The sequence below is a fragment of the Pollicipes pollicipes genome, unplaced genomic scaffold (genome assembly GCF_011947565.3).
Source record: "Pollicipes pollicipes isolate AB1234 unplaced genomic scaffold, Ppol_2.1 Scaffold_6138;HRSCAF=7277_pilon_pilon_pilon, whole genome shotgun sequence".
NCBI classification, from domain to species: domain Eukaryota; kingdom Metazoa; phylum Arthropoda; class Thecostraca; order Pollicipedomorpha; family Pollicipedidae; genus Pollicipes; species Pollicipes pollicipes.
This window is the reverse complement of record NW_023596818.1, coordinates 28,313,977-28,333,654: the sequence shown is the minus strand read 5'-3', so window position 1 is coordinate 28,333,654 and position 19,678 is coordinate 28,313,977. Positions and strand designations below refer to the sequence as shown.

Below are 19,678 nucleotides of genomic sequence, written 5' to 3'. Positions count from 1 at the left end.
TTCCGGAAAACAGCCGAGATGAAATCTGAGGAACTGCATTTTCATCGATATGTTAGCACCATATCGACGGAAACTCTTCAAAAGCTCGTTACGTGTATGGGTAGTGTGGTGGTTACTCGGCCTGAGGAGCCAGAGGTACGGTGTTCGTTTTCCCGTTGCGCCTGTCTTCCTGCAAGGGTGACAGGCAGGTGGCGCCATGTGGTCTCAGCAGCTGAGAGCGTCATAGCGTCTCAATGACAACAACAATAGCTCATCATCAGCTTCCTCGTACTCTAGACTCCGGTGGTTGCTTAGAAAATTCGCGATGCTCGACTTCAGAGTCGGCCAAGCATAGAGTTCGGGGAGATCAGATGCCATACCGGAGGAATTGTCCTTGATGAGCTGACTTATATCAGGCCCATTTCATGTCACCAGCTTCAGCTTCTCCCCGTTTATCGGGCACCCCTGTCGCAGAAAAGTGAATCCTTCACCTTCTTTGTCAACCACCTTTACCACCCTTTTTCCTGTACCGAGTTTGATGCGCACTGCTGGAAGAAGATTCTTGCGCGGTTCTACAATAGGCTGCAACAGAACATTGTGTGAACCGGGCTGTAGTCCTGGCCTAGACGGCCATTCTTTTGACATCAATGCTGGTCGCTTGCCCGGCTGTTCCACAGACACGTGAAGCATGGGTGCTTCGTGTGCCCACCTTGAAGTCATGCGACGAGAACTACCTCGAGATCTCCACAGTTGTGTGTGGCATCTGTGGAGTGTCTGTTACGCTTGTGGTATTTGTGACCATACCGCACGACTCGCGGTGTGTCGACGCCCACGATTAGCGATAAGAGCGGTCACCAAATAGTAGCGGAGCGAGCGGTCAGAATACCCACGCGGTGAAAGCTGCAAGGATCAGTTGTGTTACGATCACCAGATGGCACTAGAAGCGATCAAGCTAGAATAGATGGGTATGCCATGGCCGAGCTGTCAGCGCATTGGACCTGCACGTGGAAGGCCCGGGCTCAAATCCCGGTTGTACCATGGCCCCTCATCTTTAACGTAGCCGACGCCGTTGCTGCCGGTCGATCGAAGGGGCGTGACGACGCGCTTTCCGCTTCCTTTAAAAAATCAAGAGCGAATATAGATTTCGCGACTGGACTTCAATCCAACTTTCCTCTCCAGAACAACTACCATAGCTAACGCCAGCTGTTAGAGCGCCGCCTTTACAGTTTGCGCAGGTTTTGCTCACGGGCTTGCATGAGGACAGAGCCAGTAAACTGCCGATAGCAGCGGTCGCTGCGCTGCGAACGAGCCCGCCGCGGAGGTTCTGCCCAGCGCAGCGACGTCTCAGGGCCGAAGAAGGGTTCCTGAAGCGTAGGTACTCCTCGTCTACACCGAGCCGCGCTCGGAGCAGCAGCGGCAGTGGCCGAGGCGCGATGTTCGCGACGGCTGTCCGGCCGCGGGCGACACGAGGCCATGCTGCGTGGCAGTGGGCGAAGCAATGGCCTCTCGTCTGCCGTTGGCGGTGCAAACCAGAGCAACAATCTGGTGCATGCAGATGATTTCGCTAATCTTCCTGGCGAATATCAAGATGATGATTATCAACGGAGTTTTTTTTTTGTGTCTCTGCAATGTAACGACATTGCAAAACAGAAAAAATATTGGCAAGATCAAGCTCGAGTTCATCACCAAAAGTGTAGATGGGCTTTGGTCGACATTTGTTTTTAGTTATCACAATTAACAACTATTTTGTAACCAATACCTTTCAACACTAGGCGATGTTATCGAATAAGTCTCTTCTCACGATTTCATCGCTTCCACATAAATTGTCTTCATTTCTTATTGCAAGGTATATGTGAAAATGTAGCGGTTCGAAATGAAGCTCAAAATGTTTCTTTTGTTGGCTCTTTGTGGAGCTGAATGAATCCAAGCCGAAGAGATATCAGCAGTCTGTGAAACGTTTCGAGCCAGCTGGTCTGCCTGCTATACCAGCCATTTTAATCAAATTGTTACCGGCGCGGATTTCCCCCTTCAATTATGTAAGTGTTATGTCTCTACCACCATTAATGGCATGTACTTGGAGCTTTCAGTAGCGAGAAACCTAATTCGGTACATTTGGTTGGTAAACCTAGATATACTTCTCCAGACACTTGAAGAAAATTTGTTTAATCGGCATTAATCTTCTGCATAATTACGATCGGAGCAAATTATGATCATCGCTTTCCCCATACCATTCATATGGTTCATGTACCATTCCGTACTTGGGAAAATCTGTATGCTGCCGTGGGAAACCGGATTCAGAGGCAAAAGTCCAACACATATTGACCTAACCGTTTGCTTGGAAAGAACGAACCATCCCGTTTGTTAGGAGAGAGCGGGCAACCGCGACGGTGAAAGTTTGGGCTGATGTGCTCTGCCGGCGCGCGCTCTCGGCCGCAAACAGACCCGTGCAGGGGCTGATACAGACACGGGCACCAGAGGAGAAAGCAGAGTGATAACAACGCTGCCTGACCCCCACCTGCACCCATTAATGACCAGCGGGCAGCCAATGTTACTCCTGGAGGCGGTCTCCAACGCCACGCTCTGTGGCCTGAAACATAAAGCTGCAAGCGCGTGTATGCCGTGGTGGTGGCCATTGTGACCATCATCTAACCAAAGTTTGCAATGCTTCAGATGCACCCACCAACAGCAGTAAATCGTCGCTTATAGATCGATGACATCGGCTGACTGTACCACGCATGCGAAAACCCATAGCCAGACAATTTCCAGGCCATATGGACTCGTAGCAAATGTGACTAAAGGGGAAATGAAATTCTGCCCGCAAGATTTCACAAAAGATGGACCTTCCAACGGACTGACCAGACACATCCGTGTAGTTTCTGAATGTGTTTGGCTGCGTTAGTTGATGCTTTTGCATCATCCACAAAATGACAATCGATAGCACCGGTCTTTACATCAGTATGCTAGTTCCACGTTGTGCAAGGTGGATTACCGGTCAAAATATATATTGATCCCGCTGGGTCTGCGTTAACTCGACCCCGGTCTTTGAAACGTCCGGTTCGTCCGACTTAAGCTATGGCCTCCCTGATCCACAAATAAGGAACCTTTGGTAGGATATGGCCCTGTCCTGAACTAAATGCTACGTAAGTCAAGGGGAGGGGTTACAAAAGGAGCAGAACGATTACGGAAGACTGTAGCTCTGTGGCCAGCTCTGAATGCAACGACTGGAGGACGCCTGTAAGTTCTGAACTGTCATACTAAGTAGCATGCTTCCACTGTTGTGAGGCATCGAAAGCCTTCTGTTCATGTTATATACATATGCACACACACACACACACACACACACACACACACATATATATATATATATATATATATATATATATATATATATATATATATATATATACTTTACTCCGTATAGATATTCCTACGCCTGCAACAAGAAGCATTTCGACGAAAGCTGGGGTGTTACAATATCTGGGGGCATTCAAGCCTAGGCTCACTTCAAACAATCGCATCAGCCAGGCCACCCATTGCATTTGTCAGTTATGCACCACCAGCTTTCCGCCAGCGACTCAGCTTCACTGACCCGCAGCCGACCCCCAGAAATCCCCGGTCCATGACCTGTGTCACCGCCGACCGCGGGCAGCCCGTGACGTCACGCTGACCGGTGACGTCAGAGCGGCGGTCGGCGGCCGGCGGCGGCGGGCTGGGTCGGCGGGCCGGCCAGTGCCGCGCCGTCGCTCTCAGGTGACGGGGTGGGAGCCGCTGGGTCGCACGCCGACACCCAACGCCGCGCGGGACATGGCTCGGTGACGACCGCGCCTGCTAGGCGACGCTGTAGCGCGCACGCGGAGAACGTGGCATTGCACCCTCGGCTTGTGCGTGATTTCAATCGGTTTTAGCGCGTTTTAGGTGGTTTTAGTGTTGGCAGGAATCGGTTGGTGACGCCGCCATGCCGCCCCCAGTGCGTCTGCAGTATGTGGTGCCTCTGGTCATCGCGTACGTGGTGGCGCGGTCGGCGCTGGCTGACATGAACAAGCCGGCGGTCACCGTGTCGTACGAGGTGAGCTCTGCCCGGCCGGCGCCTCACGTTGTGCCACTCGAACATCACGCCACGCCGACGCCGTCGGCCCACATAGACCCGGTGAACGAGAGCGACACCGGCTACCGAGACCCGCTGTTCGGTCCGCACGACCCCAACCGCCACTACCACCACGGCAAGGAGAAGCAGTACTTCCAGGTGGGCGTGGTGGACTTCGAGCGGGTGCGCACGCCGTTCGTCATCGGCTCCTGGATCCTGGCGGCCAGCCTCGCCAAGATTGGTGAGTGGATGCGGCGGGGGGAGACACCGGCGCCGCCCGGCAGGTCCTGATGCTTCAGTGGCGTCGAGCACGCGCATTAGAAGGTCTCGGAAAATGACTCGCCCGCCACGAACGGAAACAGCATGCTCACACATCACACTCCGTTTCTCTTGAAAGGCATAAGAGGTAGATCCACGGAACTGATAGGGCAGGCAGGTATTGTAAGGCAGTTTGCTATGGACTAAATGCGTGACCTTGGGCTAACATCCTTAAGGTCAAATCAGGCTCCAGATGAGCCCCCAGCTGGCCGATCCAGTAAGAGGGCGGTCTGGCGCTGCGTGTAATTTCTGCTGCGTTGGCCCATATTCGAAACCATTTCCGGCCACTTCTGCTCTGCTTCAAGCGACGGGTAGCGGACTTATTTGCAAACAGGCAACAGATCACGGACGCGCTGCTCCTCAGTGCGCAGATTTCACGATAAAAATGCTGGAGGGGCATCCCCCTTTCCAGAGTGCGTGGTTGTCATGGCACCTGACCGGTACAAGTCCGTTGACGTCTGCTCTAGATCTCAGGGAATGTTGAATGGCCACTGACAAAGAATGGTAGAAGAACTGGATCGTCGTGATTAAGACTACGGGTAACTGGAATGCGGCTTGTTACCAAGCCAGGGTTTCATTTGCAGGTACATAAAAAATCGCGCAGATACAGCCATTCACTGCGGAAGTTCCATAGAAAACCGAAGGGAGTGTTTCGTCAACTATTCATCATTCCTTACAATTCCATCGACCAACCTACCAGATGGTTGATGGTGTTGCAGACGTGACGTTGCTGGTGAAATTGATCCATAAAAGACGATTGACGAACCAACCGAACACTTCTCAAGGAAAGGGAGATGGTCAGATGGGCTGTTGCTCGCTTTATTAATGTAACGGCTTTCTTGACTCCTCCAACAATCATCAATGCAGGTTAATGCGCTAAAAGACTGTGTTACCAATAGCAGCTTCGCCCCCTTTTTGGGGGGGTGAACATTCACTGTTCGAACTTCCCTCAGTAGCTGATGCGCTCGCCCAATGGAGCCGCCTCCGTGGTAAACGAGCCAGTGCCGTGTCTTACTGCAGTGCCTCTGCTGCCGTTCTGACCAGATGGGTACATGACCGTCAGACGACCCTCATCACCACGACTGTCTACTGACTTGAACTCAGCTGTCATCACCATACAGGTGTATATGGACCGCACAACCATGGAGTCGCCACGGGTTGTGCACGACATGTTGACAAATATGTGGAACTGTTTAACAAATATTTATGGACGAGAGATGCATGGAATCGACTGAATGAGCTGCTCAAATGGGCCGTTTGTGTTTATTCAGGACGGTAAACTGTAGCAACCACAAATCCCCTTTGCTTATGCCAGACGCAGACTAGCAAATGGCCAAATGAGAAGCGCTGACTTGCTAAAATAGCAAGGAGCTAACCTTCACAGCAATCGTTTCACTTCTTGTAGCGCCGGAAGGCGCGTATGCTCCACATGGGCAAAGAACTGTGGAAAATAGCGTTTCCCTGACTCATCCAGGACAGTGAGGTCCAAGCGGATCGTTAGGCGGGCCGGAACTGATTGAGCGACCTCCGAACAAAAACAGCCCTAATTGATGCGCTAATTGAACCAGTGAAAGTCACGGCGAATTGTAGAACATGCTTCTCGTACACCGGTAAGTGCAGCTGCTCGGAATCTGCCTCATCCGGTGTATCAAGTGCTCACCGATTACCGGGGATGTTGTCACATTCAGTACACATTCTGAGAAGAAAAAAAACGCCATGTCCCAGCCGGGCGGAGCGGCGGATGTTGTCATCATAAACTGAGCACTGAACGCACAGTGTCGCCGCAAACGGCGCATGGCGCCGAGGCGCCCATGCCTGGGTGGCAGGGCGAGATGTTAATTTCACAAATATTGGTGCAGTCGTCACAAGGAATGATTTCGCTATTTTGTAGCAAAGCATGTAATACATTTTGGTTAAGAATGGAATTACTTGTAGTCTTTTGGGCGCAGCGGCCAATGACGACTATTCGTCTAATGCATCGTGTTCATTGGAAATCAAATCTTTTATTTCATACACGAGCTCAACGGTCTACGAATCGTCACATGGACAACATCCGTGACGAATTAAAAGGAAATCAAATGAGATGCGATTTTATAGCCCATAGGGCTCTATATTATCATTTACAAAAAATGAACACAAGAGAAAGAAAACTTTTTTGCCTTGTAGCAATGCCCGATTTCATGACGTTAATATGAGATTCTATTATGTTGAAAATACCGACGATAATTTGTGAATGACAGTTGCTTTCACTGACGTGAGAATCTTTTTCACTTTGGTTTTAAATGGCTTGACCGAAATGGCCTCTGGACTGGTTGGATCACGTGACATCCGGGGTCTTGGACTATCGGGGAAATTATGGTGTGGGATCGGTTCATATATATTCAGTGTCATATATACATCAAAACCTTGGTTGCATAGTGTCGATTGGCGGCGTGGTGTTCCTAGATCAGCCGTAGCGGCCAATACCAAATATCAGCCTGATATATATCACCTTTTGGCACTGCAATCGCTGGAAGGTCATAGTTGTCAACGCTTGGATTAACGACATCAGCGACTCAAAAGGATCGTGAACTTTATTTGGGTTGAGTCAAATGTTAATCCCTGTGGGAAATTACATAAGATATATGAAGCCTAAGTTTAAAAAAATATTTACGAACATACCATCCGGTGCAAGCAAGCGCAAGATCGCAAATCGCTGAAAATACCAAAGTTGAATTTAGGATCGCCGTGGCTTTTGAATGATGAACAGATTGCGTTCACCGCGCATAGGAATACCCCGACCCAGAGTGATCTCTGAACTGGTTTGGTCACGTGGCATCTGAGTTCCTCAAATTTCAGTGCCGGCATGACGCCGGATCGATTGTCTATGTTACGGCATGGCTTCCACGGCACTAAAGCGTAGCATTCCGTTAGTGTGATCAGCTGTGATGTAAACTGGATCATCCGGTACAAATCCGTCGACACCTGCTCTAGGTCTCAGGGAATGTTGAATGGCACCGGAAAAAGAATGGTAGGCGAACCGGATCGTCGTAATTACGACTACGGGTAACTTGAATGCACCAAGCTAGGGATTTTCTATGTTACAGCATGACTCGCACTGCACTAAAACGTGGCTCTTCGTTTGTGTGACCAGGTGTCACGTAAGCCAGATCTTCCATCTTGTTTTTGGTTCAGTTAGTGACAAAACGCTGACCAATGCATAACATGCAGCTATCAGTAACGGTCGCATTTTGGCCTTACCGTGCAAAGGCCGATTGAACGTCAAGTAAGACAACACAGCTGCGCCTATATCTTGAGTTTGACCTTGGGTTATCGCTTGGAGTCATACCTTTAAATGCGTGACGAATCGCTTACATCCGGTTGGTTGGGGGGTTATTACCGAACTGCCTTCAGGTCTCAACGAATTTGATTGGGCTGTCGATTACCATCGAAAAGGAACATCGAATTCCTTCCAACTTTACATGCGTAGATGAAAGAGGCTACATGCACGTGAAAATTGTTTGTAGCTCGCAATTTCAGCCTTCAAACGACGTCCTGTGCGTTTCTTGGAGCCTTCCTTGTAATCGAATCGGCGCTCAGACCGATTTGCATCGCTTGGCGGCCAGGGTGGTGCTCCCCAGAGTGCACCGGTGCTCCGGGGTATGGCCGAGCCAGACCCCCAGCTTTCTGCGGTCACTGGCGACCGCTGGCGTTCCGATCCGGGGGCGCCCCAAGGTCGTGTCGCTCCGTCACACAGCCGTGCCGTGTGGACAGACAGTCAGGCGGCCGCACAGTCCTGTCGGCTCCGTCACACAGCCGTGCCGTGTGGACAGACAGTCAGACGGCCGCACAGTTCTGTCGGCTCCGTCACACAGCCGTGCCGTGTGGACAGACAGTCAGACGGCCGCACAGTTCTGTCGGCTCCGTCACACAGCCGTGCCGCGTTGACAGACAGCCATGCAGCCGCACAGTCCCATCGGCTCCGTCACACAGCCGTGCCGCGTTGACAGACAGCCATGCAGCCGCACAGTCCCATCGGCTCCGTCACAACAGCCGTGCCGCGTTGACAGACAGCCATGCAGCCGCACAGTCCCATCGGCTCCGTCACACAGCCGTGCCGCGTTGACAGACAGCCATGCAGCCGCACAGTCCCATCGGCTCCGTCACACAGCCGTGCCGCGTTGACAGACAGCCATGCAGCCGCACAGTCCCATCGGCTCCGTCACACAGCTGTGTCGGGCTGACGACAGGCAGGCGGCCGCACAGATCTTTTGGCTGCGTCAGTCAGGCAGCAGCACAGTTCTGTCGGCTCCTCCACACAGCCGTACCATGTTGACAGACAGACAGAGGTATTGCTCTGTCACACAGACTGACACCTGGAGCTGGCACCGGCGGTCTCGAGCACCACCAGACAAGAGGTCCAGGGAACTGCAAGGCGATGGGTTCAGAGCGCCAGTAGACAAGGGATCCAGCTCCAGAGTGCCATCAAATAAGAGTCCAGAGTAGATGCACGGATACATGAAGATCGTCATGATCGGGAATACTGTCACTGATGCCGAGTATCGGAGCATGTGGAGAAGGCCTGGGCACCTTTCACTGGCGTTCCGAGCTATCATACGTGCAGACACTTATGTGAGCAGCAGCTGGTGCCATGACATGCCCACCTAGTGTGTCAGCGAAAGGAGACATTTGGAAGGCCGCAGCGAAAGCGACTGGCTGATAGCGGCTCCGTGGCTGGGGCCAATGAACTCAATTGTACAGCGGTAGCGGCCGGTAACTGAAACATGCGTTTTTTTTTATCTCAGTTAATCCCAAAGCACCGCGATATAAAACAACAGCCATGATAGGCCATAAAACGACAGTTATGATAGGTGATCTTGCTCACTGTTCATGCCTTTAAGCACCATAAGCCGGCCCAGGGTTACGAACATTTACGTGGTCGACTAGGTGCGTTCGGAGCTTATCAGATGTCATGACATAACACAGTCAGTCTGTCGATGAACAGCCATTAGTTGCCATCATATTACATGGATCAAATGAACGCACGTCTTTAGTTACGAAATTTCGATGGAAGCTAGATCATGTATCGTGTAAATCATGTGTAAACGAAGCATCCGGTTCGAATAAGACGGCGGGACACGAACAGGCGGTCTTCGGCCGAAAGAGCGTCCTCTCTCAGCCGGCCGGCAGCGCCCCATGAGCTCCAGCTCCGCGAGTCAGGGTGCCCAGATGTGTTGCGCGCGCCTCCGCCGGACGACCTTGCCGGCACTGGGCCAGACGGGGCCGGCCGCGCCCCGGGGCGAGGTCACGGGTCAAAGGTGACCGCTGCCAGCTGACCCCTGACCCCGGCGCTCGGGACGCGTGACCAGGATCTGCCGTCCCCGAACCCCGTCGGGAACGGGGTCACGGTGTCGGCGTGCTGCTCTGGCGGCGGCGCCACTGCACCCAGCGGCGCCCACTGGCAAACCGGACTCGGCTCGCTTTTTGTACGCTGGGTGACCGTGGCGGTCGAGTTGCATGACGTTACTTCACGGGGCAGAACGGAGGTTAGAAGCTGCCAATGTCCGGCAGTTAGTGGACGTCCTGTTCCACATAGAGCGTGAGGAGCGGCGCTATACTACTGTCAAAAGTGGGGGAAGCGTTTTGGTCTTGATCGTTTCGTAAATGCTTCTCTATGTTACGATGTTGTGCGCTTGCGCTGCGCAATGTAGCATTCATTTACCAGCCTCTGACCAGCCGTAGATCAGAATCATATCAGTGTTGCTAGTTCCGCGCTGGATGGCTATCGTCAGCTCCCTATCATCCGATTTCCCAAACGAAACCCAGCGTTACCGGTCGAGCTACCAAGACCGAGCCCATGTCAGTGCGACACGCGATCCCGAGTATGACTAATTTACATGCAAAGGGATGGAAGCAAGGAGCTGGCAGCGGAGCGAGGTGAGGTGAGCTGCCTTCTCACACATGGAGGTGACAATACGCACCTGGGGGTTACAAAGTGAGGTCAGTTGCCTTCTCGCACCTGGAAGTGACAACACGCACCCGGGGGTCACAAAGTGAGGGGAGTTGCATTCTCACACCTGGAGGTGGCAATGCACCCTTGGAGGGTCACATAACCAGTGAGCTGTGCCTTATCCATAGTCGTTGTTGTGGTGGTACGACTCAAGAGGACGTAAACACAAATGCTACCTGCTCCCGATCGGGCATTTAGACTAATAGCGCCCCGTCCCTTCCCAGCTGCATATCTTGCTCTCCGAGTTGTTGTCTTTGAGTTGAGTACTCCTTGCAAGTCGAAAACACGAAAACACGAAAACAAAAACACGAAAACACAAAACACGAAAACACAACACACCAAAAGACTCTTTTACTTCCAGTAAAGCTCAAGAGATGAACAGAACCGGCAGCTGTCAATACGTTACACCCTCCGCGCATAATGGTGCATATCAGCGTCGCCAGTGGCGCGAATTCGTCTTGTCGCTCAAAATGGCCGCCGGCGTGTGCCTGGCTTCGCAGTCAATAACCTTGCTGTCACCCAACTTGAGGCGAAATAATGCTTTGTCTCTCTCTCTCTCTGTCTCTCTCTCTCTCTCTCCTCTCTCTCTCTCTCTCTCTCTCTCTCTCTCTCTCTCTATCTCCTCTCTCTCTCTCTCTCTCTCTCTTCTCTCTCTCTCTCTCTCTCTCTCTCTATCTCTCTCTCTCTCTCCGTCTCGTCTCCGTCTCGTCTCCGTCTCGTCTCCGTCTCCGTCTCCGTCTCCGTCTCCGTCTCCGTCTCCGTCTCCGTCTCCGTCTCCGTCTCCGTCTCGTCTCCGTCTCCGTCTCGTCTCGTATCCGTCTCTGTCTCTGTCTCTGTCTCTGTCTCTGTCTCTGTCTCTGTCTCGTCTCTGTCTCTGTCTCTGTCTCTGTCTCTGTCTCTGTTCTGTCTCTGTCTCTGTCTCTGTTCTGTCTCTGTCTCTGTCTCTGTCTCTGTCTCTGTCTCTGTCTCTGTCTCTGTCTCTGTCTCTGTCTCTGTCTCTGTCTCTGTCTCTGTCTCTGTCTCTGTCTCTGTCTCTGTCTCTGTCTCTGTCTCTGTCTCTGTCTCTGTCTCTGTCTCTGTCTCTGTCTCTGTCTCTGTCTCTGTCTCTGTCTCTGTTCGTCTCTGTCTCTGTCTCTGTCTCTGTCTCTGTCTCTGTCTTGTCTCTGTCTCTGTCTCTGTCTCTGTCTCTGTCTCTGTCTCTGTCTCTGTCTCTGTCTCTGTCTCTGTCTCTGTCTCGGTCTCTGTCTCTGTCTCGTCTCTGTCTCTGTCTCGTCTCTGTCTCTGTCTCTGTCTCTGTCTCTGTCTCCTGTCTGTCTCTGTCTCTGTCTCTGTCTCTGTCTCTGTCTCTGTCTCTGTCTCTGTCTCTGTCTCTGTCTCTGTCTTGTCTCTGTCTCTGTCTCTGTCTCTGTCTCTTCTCTGTCTCTGTCTCTGTCTCTGTCTCTGTCTCTGTCTCTCTCTCTGTCTCTGTCTCTGTCTCTGTCTCTGTCTCTGTCTCTGTCTCTGTCTCTCTCTGTCTCCCTGTCTCTTTCTCTCTTCCTGTCTCCCTGTCTCTCTCTAGGTCTCGGTCTCAGCATCGTTTTACGCTTTCAGCATAACAGCAGACAATCAGGTTTGCAGTTTGAGATGCTGGATGCCGAAACAAATGTACGACATTTGTCTGACAACTCCTTCCGCTATCAATCATATTGGGAAATCTATTTCATTCCACGACGTTGTGTATGCAGATTTATTCGCATACAATCATGGAACCATCACTCAAGTCACGTGCTCACGAGAGCGCGTGCTCCAAATACCCTCCTTCCCGTTCAATTTACATGATGGCACGCCACTTGGCCTCTTCGGTCATGCGAGCACGTGTGTCCGGCGGTACGCCGCGTGAGACATCGCTGGTCGGTTGCGTACGCTGACCTTGCCTCTGCAGGATTTTGGCGCTCGCGGCGCTTTTGGCGTACCCACATGGATGAATATGTATGGGTGGCGTCGGGCGAGTGCACTTACCCAGGTAAAGTTGGATGGAAGATGAGTTCGGGGTAGTTGGGAAAGGTTGGCTGTCTGGGCCTTGCTACGCTGCTCTATTTCAGAAACTTGATTTTGTACGCAAGCAGTTTGCATGAATGCAGATTTTATCTGATTGTAGCTCATCTGCGTTGTTAATTCTGAGAGATATTCATTTTAAACGGAGCACTTTTGGACTTCACTAAGACCAACTGTAAAACAAAAACTTTACTTCGTAGCATCGCTATCAAGTCCCAATGAGCATGAAGTGGAGGGCCTTGCCGCTCAAAAACGCGAGAACCTTTGGTCGAAAACTGTCTACTCTATTTCAAACGGGCATGTGGCGTTTGTGCGTGCAGTTAACAAGTGCGGCGGGCGACCACTAAGTCGAGATCGAGCGTTGGGCGGTGACGTGCCGGCGACGCGCGCACCTGGGGTACATGTGTGGCAGTAGGACGCGAGCTCGTCTCAAGCATGATTGTGATGCTTTGCAAAAGCCCCTCCATGACCAAAAAATATGTGCAACGCCTCTCGTTGGGCCAGCTGTGTACGAAACGGGAATTGCGAAGCCGTGCTGTGACAGATGCATAGTCGGCATGCTCAGTCTTCCATGCCTCATTCTTTTCAATCTGCAGCCTGCTGAGCCAAGCGCTGCTGTGGTTTACGGTTCCGAACTGGAAAACCTGTTTGAGTTCTACCCCGCAAGCCATATTTCTTTTGTATTCAGACATTTTCAAATGCAAGACAATAAAACTCAGATGTGTCATTCGCATTACTGCTTTTTGGTGCACGTCTAAGCTCACCATTACTTTTAACTAGATTATGTGCTGAAGCGTTAATTGCATGATTTCTCGTGAAAAGTTATCATGCTTTGGTGTCACTTTGAGCCTTGACAAACCTGACCGGCGGAGAAAGCACTTCAGATTTTTGAGATACGAGATCAGCGTCACATCCGAACCAGGCCCATTCTGTCAAAATATCGTAAGCCACCTTAAACTGGCATGGTTTTAAGCCCAGAGGCGTTTGGAGCTTCACGTCATTATGCTCTAAGACGATCCCGGGCGAACTTGCATGTTTGCGACTGACATGAATATTTCCTCCCGGAACAGACATCTGTTCAGTTAGCTCAGCAGTGGTGAAAGCTTGCAACACTATCTCAGCCTCTGAATCGCAACCAGAGAACCCCGCCCTTACCCACAATAGTCCTTACGTATGTGCTGCTATCTCGTGACCTTGACACCACCGTTCGGCGGCTTTTTGGCCTGCCCCCCCCCCCCCCACACCTACCTTATAAGGGACGCCGTCGCACCAAGGTGCCAAAATAACTGACATCATGCGGTGCCAGCGGTTTCCTGAGAAACTAATCAGCTACTCAACACCAATCCGACTGCGTTCCAAAAGGCTGGGTGTGCTGTTTCAGTCATTACCACCCCACACGTACTTCCAGACATCCAACGAAACTCATGCCAATCTTGCACGGTGTATGGATACCCGTTGTCCTTTAAACGTGCACCCAGACGCTATTTTGGCCACGCGACAGCTATTACTTCTGCACTGCTCACGGCAACCGACTGTCATATCCTGTGCGGTAATGATTTGTCACACCGCAAGCCGCGCACCTGCACGCGAGCCGGCTGCTGGAACACGCGGCCGGGAACAGCTCCCGGAAGTGTCTGGGGTCACGCCCTGCTCCCACAGGAAAACACCCTCGGCCTCAGCAGGTATGACGCACGTCTGTCTGCGTCGGCGTAGATCAATCGGCGGTCGGAGGCCGGATCTGTAGCGTGAACAATGGCTTTGTGTGTGTTTGGGCGAGTTCTGGCCCACGTTGTAGGGAACTTTTTGGTCGCGCCACAGGACCTTGAGGCTCAGATGGTGTAGTCTTTGGGGTTCGAGAGCGGGAGTTTCAAAGCCAGTGGGCGAGGCTGCGGCCGACAGGATGTCGCGTTTTTGGTGTCTGTGCAGATGTATGAATTGACGCCTCAGAACAAGACCTATTTGGACTGCCCAAATCGTGTGACCTAGTGAAGTCGAAAAGCAGTCTACGGGCCAGCTGTCAACCAACGCTCCTGCATGACTCTCAGCTGTCGTTCGGGAGGCCGGAGCTGCGAGGGCACAGACGGGCAGCTGGGACTCGACGCGCCCGACTGAGCGCTATCGAGGAGCGCTTGCGGCGGCCGGGTGGGCGCGGACCAGCGGGCACGGCTGTCAGCCAGGAGGGCCGGGTCCGACCCGACCTCGCCCCACTTCAGAGGAGGCCAGTATCTCAGCCCGGAGCCTGCAAACAAGTGTGCGCAGCCGGGGCAGAGCGCAGCGGGGCTAGCTGCAGGGCCCCAGCGGTGATCGAGGCGGGTTACTAAGTGCGGCCGCGTGAGTCACCGATGAAATCCCGGATGGAAGGTCACAGACCGCAGAAAGTCCCTGCATCGCCCAGTTCAGAGCCGATGCTCCTTCAAGGTGTTCGCTGCACCGTCCATTGGGGTCTAATTTCTCCACTCTGCAGCCGGGCAAGCGGAGTTCTCGTTTTAAGCACCCCGCTGTCTTCCGTAACGTGGACCACTTTGCGCTAATGCGTTGCTAATGGTGGCGTATTAATGGAACCAGAAGCGTTTCCAGCTCCAACACCAGTTGTGTCGGAAGGGGACTAATGGTTGCACTGCTACTAAATGCGTTAGGACCGAGAGACACGAACGCTGAACATACTTCGGGCCGCCGACGTTTAGCACGCGACCGAGCGTTGAAATCGGCAGCCAGCCAGTTAGCTCAGTTATCTTGGCCCACAACTGCATGCAAGCTTACGGACTTCCGTAATCGCAAATCATGACTAAGGTGCTGACAAGTCATATGGTAATGAGAAGGGAGATGCTCATGCACTTACACTCTGCACTGATAGGCGGGAAAACCCTTGAGTCAAGTGGCCATCCTGGTTTTTCCTAGCAGGATCCCACTTATTCGAGAGCATCAAAGCTGTCGCACACGCTCCCCATCTGAGGAAAAGACCTCTCAGCAGCTCAGTCTGCATCACTGACTGCTGTCCTGTCCCAGGCATGGTTCTGCTTGCTCCCGAATCTGCAGTTATGCTGTAGATTGCTTCCCGGTGGGTTCACACATTTCGGTGATTTCAATCATTATGACTTCCCGGTGGGTTCAAACATTTCGGTGGTTTTGCGCATTACAACTTCCCGTTGGGTTACACATTGCCCTTGTTGTTGATGCATCTGTCGTTGTTGTACCGCTGTTGTTGATGCATCTGTTGTTGTTGTACCGCTGTTGTTGATGCCTCTGTGGCGGTGACTTGGATATGTAAATAGATGTGGGGAGGTGACGGTAGGGGAGGCTATAGGTGCATGCTGTGCAGGACATAAAAGTAGTGAGGTCCTGAGTAAGGCAGGGCTGGGGCATGCAAACAGGAGCTCGCCAGTGGAAGGCGCCAAGCTCAAACGGGAGCTCGCCAGTGGAAGGCGCCAAGCTCAAATCGCTGATAGGAATGGATAAGGATGAAGTGGGCATGGTCAGAGAAAGTGACACAATTCCATAAATGTGAACGCAAGTCGAATCACACGATGAATGCGAGTTAACGCATGAACTTTGTTTATTGTCTTCGTGGCATAATGCTGGCCTGCTTGCATCTGGAGATGGCGGGGCTCATTTGGAATAGCTCCCACCCGCGGCCAAAGTCGGAAAAGTGTAGGGTTCGAGCCTGGCGCCCGGCCAAATGTTTTCGATCCCGGCGACTATCAGCGTGAGCACTGCCGACACGAGCTGAAATAGGTGCTGAAGATGTCTTTAAACACCAATAGTTGTGATTGATATCTCGCGTTTGTTTCATTACGCCCGTCTGGTTGTTCTCGACCCGTGAGTTTCACTACGTTGTCTGTTAATACGCCCGACGAAAGGGCTACAGTCGAACCAGACGAGGAACAACACGCAGTCTTTAGAGAAGCGACGAACTTTTGAATTACTCTCACGCATTATCTACCGCAAAGCAAAACTCAGACAGGCCTTTCTAGAACAGGCAATATTGTCTGTTAGTTTCGAACAGCACTTGTACCTGTCCTGACAGCTTTTGTATTTCTAAACAATAATTTTAATGAGCCGCCCAAAACAGGTCCGTCGGTCGAAGCAGCTGACGAGCTCACAGACACATGGCAGCACTGAGCTGCTTTGTTCCGGCAGGGCTCAGCACTGGCGTAAGCCTGCTGCACGTGCCTCGCTAGCCAGCAGCGTTGAGAGCTTCCGTTTTGTCCGACTGGCAGGGTTCCACATGTTCCCGAAGCTGTCGCACATGTTTCCCGAGTCGTGCCTGCTGATCGTCATCGGCATCATCGTGGGCGTCATCCTGTACTTCGGAGGCCTGGGGGACGTCGAGGCGGCCCACCACCTGGACCCCGACACCTTCTTCCTCTTCATGCTTCCGCCCATCATACTGGACGCTGGCTACTTCATGCCCAACAGGTGAGCGAGAGGCGACATGCGGGCACGGCGTTAGACTTGACACTGGCATCGCTTGCGTCACGGTGCACAGGGCCTTAATGTGAAGCCTAACGTGGCACTGCTTGGAACATTAAAAGGCGCATTTTCTGCAATTTAATAAACGCCGATTACACCCAACACAACAGAGGGGGCTTTCAAGCAGCGATTGAGTTGGCGAATAGGCTGGACAGGTCGACAAAAGGTTGCGTAGCTGGGTTGGTTGGGCGATAACAGCCTCTGGACCTGTTATCAACGTATCATCATTATGGCAGGTTCATCCGCTAAATCCGTTGTCATTCGACATCACCCGTGGTCCGCGAAACTGGACAGGTTAATGGGCCCAACAGGCTTAGAAGAGATGGGAGTCAAGAACTCAGACCCAGAGCACACCGTCTCAAAAATTGAAAACCGTTGGTTATATGTGCCATTTTGAGACCGATTTCAAAATGCCAGTCTCTGCCACTCAACACGCGGTAAATTCCGCACCGAAAATCATTCCACCATCCTGTTTTTTTTCTTCGGGGAATAAGGCTATTACTGCTGTGTTATGTAAGTGGATAATGCTCCTCGCAAATGCACTGAACAGCTTACGAAGTCAACTCAAGTTTTATAAGCCTGACAATTTTGCCTTTTGCCTTTAAATCCAGGTTTGCAGGCAAATGCTGGGACACGTTAGCACGCTGCACTTTTGCAGGTTAATCCTGCTATTGAATTGAATGGGATTCAGCTCTCTCAGGTTTTTGCCAATTTCTTGGACGTGATTGGAAAAGGTCGCAGAAAAGTCCCGGCTTTTCCTGGACATTCTTTGCACAAGTGTCAAGGTTTATTCTACGTGGGCTGCGTAAGCGGTTCCATGTGCCGACGTTCTGCGCGCGGACTTGCGTTTCCAGGACTTACTGTTGCTTCCGGTGCATGGAACAGCTGTACCACCGGTGTCGTTATTGCAACTTAAAAAGTAGCGTGGTAAAGGTGGTCCTGCGGCTCAAAAACCGGTGAATTTTTACACCGTTTGAAGAGTATTGCGGGTTATCAACGCAGGTATAGAAGGGATGTTGCTCGCGATCTAAATGCAGAGCGCTGTACTTTTCGTCAATATTTACGCAACCAATGGATATACGCAGTGAAAAAGGCGTGTTGAGTTGGATTAAACTGGGTGCGGAGGGCGTATGCTACCTGGGCCAGCACAACCGTGCTAAGAATGGCTAAGGAAGAAAGTTAATGCACGTGTGAAGCAGGAGGAAATGAAAAAAAGAAATCCACAGGGGCGCTTCCAGAGATGGGAGTACAAGGGGTTATGTCGTTTGAAACATGTAACCCTGAAACGTTCATGTTGCATACACTTTTCACTTATGTGAAGTAAACATCAGCTAAAAGATAACGTTTGTCGAAGGCGAGTCGAGAAGCGACAAAAGAGGAGGGGAGGGGCTATTGCGGTACACGGAGACTGACTGCCCACAGCGAACCAGCGAACTGACTGCCCACAGCGAACCAGCGAACTGACTGCCCACAGCGAACCAGCGAACTGACAGCCCACAGCGAACCAGCGAACTGACTGCCCACAGCGAACCAGCGAACTGAGCCCACAGCGAACCAGCGAACTGACTGCCCACAGCGAACCAGCGAACTGACAGCCCACAGCGAACCAGCGAACTGACTGCCCACAGCGAACCAGCGAACTGACCGCCCACAGCGAGCCATCCGAGGACGGCTGCCGCTTCGAAAGGCCACGCCCAAATCGCGTCTTCCTGCTCTCATCGTTCTGAAACTTGGATACGCTTACAAAATATGTCAAACTGCGTTGCCTATGCACCGCAATTCATTTAGAGAAGATCTCAGTACTGTGGCTATCGCATTTGCCTCACGTGAATTCGACAGAAAGCTTTGAGGATATGTTTTTCTTATCATCCATATGCCTGTCTTCTGGATACGTCCGTGAATTTTTAATTAACATTTAATTAACATTTAATTTAAATTTAAATAGCAAAACATTTAATTAACATTAACGCTCTGACTTACCAGCCTTAGAATCACTAGCTATCGATCTGTGTTAGTTACCTTAAAATCGGCTGATAAGCCCGTCATGTGTGTAGAAGCAAAAACTCCCGAATAGCCTGTGTTCCCTGATCGCTGCTACTCCCTTTCCAACATTTGAGGCATTCTTTTCAGACTTGTAGATCTTGGAATGGATTGAACGTCGTTTTGTCTTTGATAATCAGTCGAATAGTTCTCGATATATCAAGGGGGCCAAATGAGCTCCCCTTAACATGCCATAGCATTTACATACCTAAAACAACAGGGTTAAATCCCGAGCTGGCCTCGTGTGGCGGGCTGCCGTCAGCAATTTTGGAAAGTTAACGCCTCCATTTCCGGCGGTACTGGGATGACCTAGTGCGGCCACACGCGTTACTACCCAGACGGATCCGGAGCCCAAGACGGGCGCTCGGTCGGTTCACCTCGGCGTGACTTTCTGGGACCGACTGCTAATTCTGAAATTCATCCAGCTCGGTATTTCATAACAGTACATACCCCATCCACTCCGCCCTTGACTGCTCTGTTACCCAAGCCTCCCGCACCGTATGCACACGCTCACGGGTCATGTTATGTCGAGGGACGGCTGCTGAATATAAAGTGACAAGCTTATCGAAAAGGCTGCGTTCTGGAATGTTAATGTGTCGGCCGTCATACTACTCAAACGCGTTTGAGTCGCACGCGCGGCTCTCTCGTCCATCGGCAAGGCTCAGTCGCTCGCCAGTGCTTAGCCACGCCTCGGAATGTCAGCTTCGCAGATCGCTTTAGCACACATCGTAGCCGCTGACAATAGCGGAAACTTGAGGCAGCCA

General features: G+C 51.8%; 1 protein-coding gene across 1 annotated transcript in view; it reads left to right on the top strand.

Annotated features, from left to right (window-relative positions):
* The first annotated feature begins 3,972 nt into the window (after positions 1–3,972).
* Positions 3,973–19,678, top strand: part of LOC119105534 (sodium/hydrogen exchanger 3) — a 53,017-nt gene continuing 37,311 nt past the window's right edge. Inside the window, exons 1-2 of the mRNA XM_037228996.1 lie at positions 3,973–4,304; positions 16,622–16,820. Of these exons, the coding sequence (XP_037084891.1) occupies positions 4,013–4,304; positions 16,622–16,820 (491 nt within the window). The 5' untranslated portion in view covers positions 3,973–4,012. The remainder of the gene's footprint in view (positions 4,305–16,621; positions 16,821–19,678) is intronic.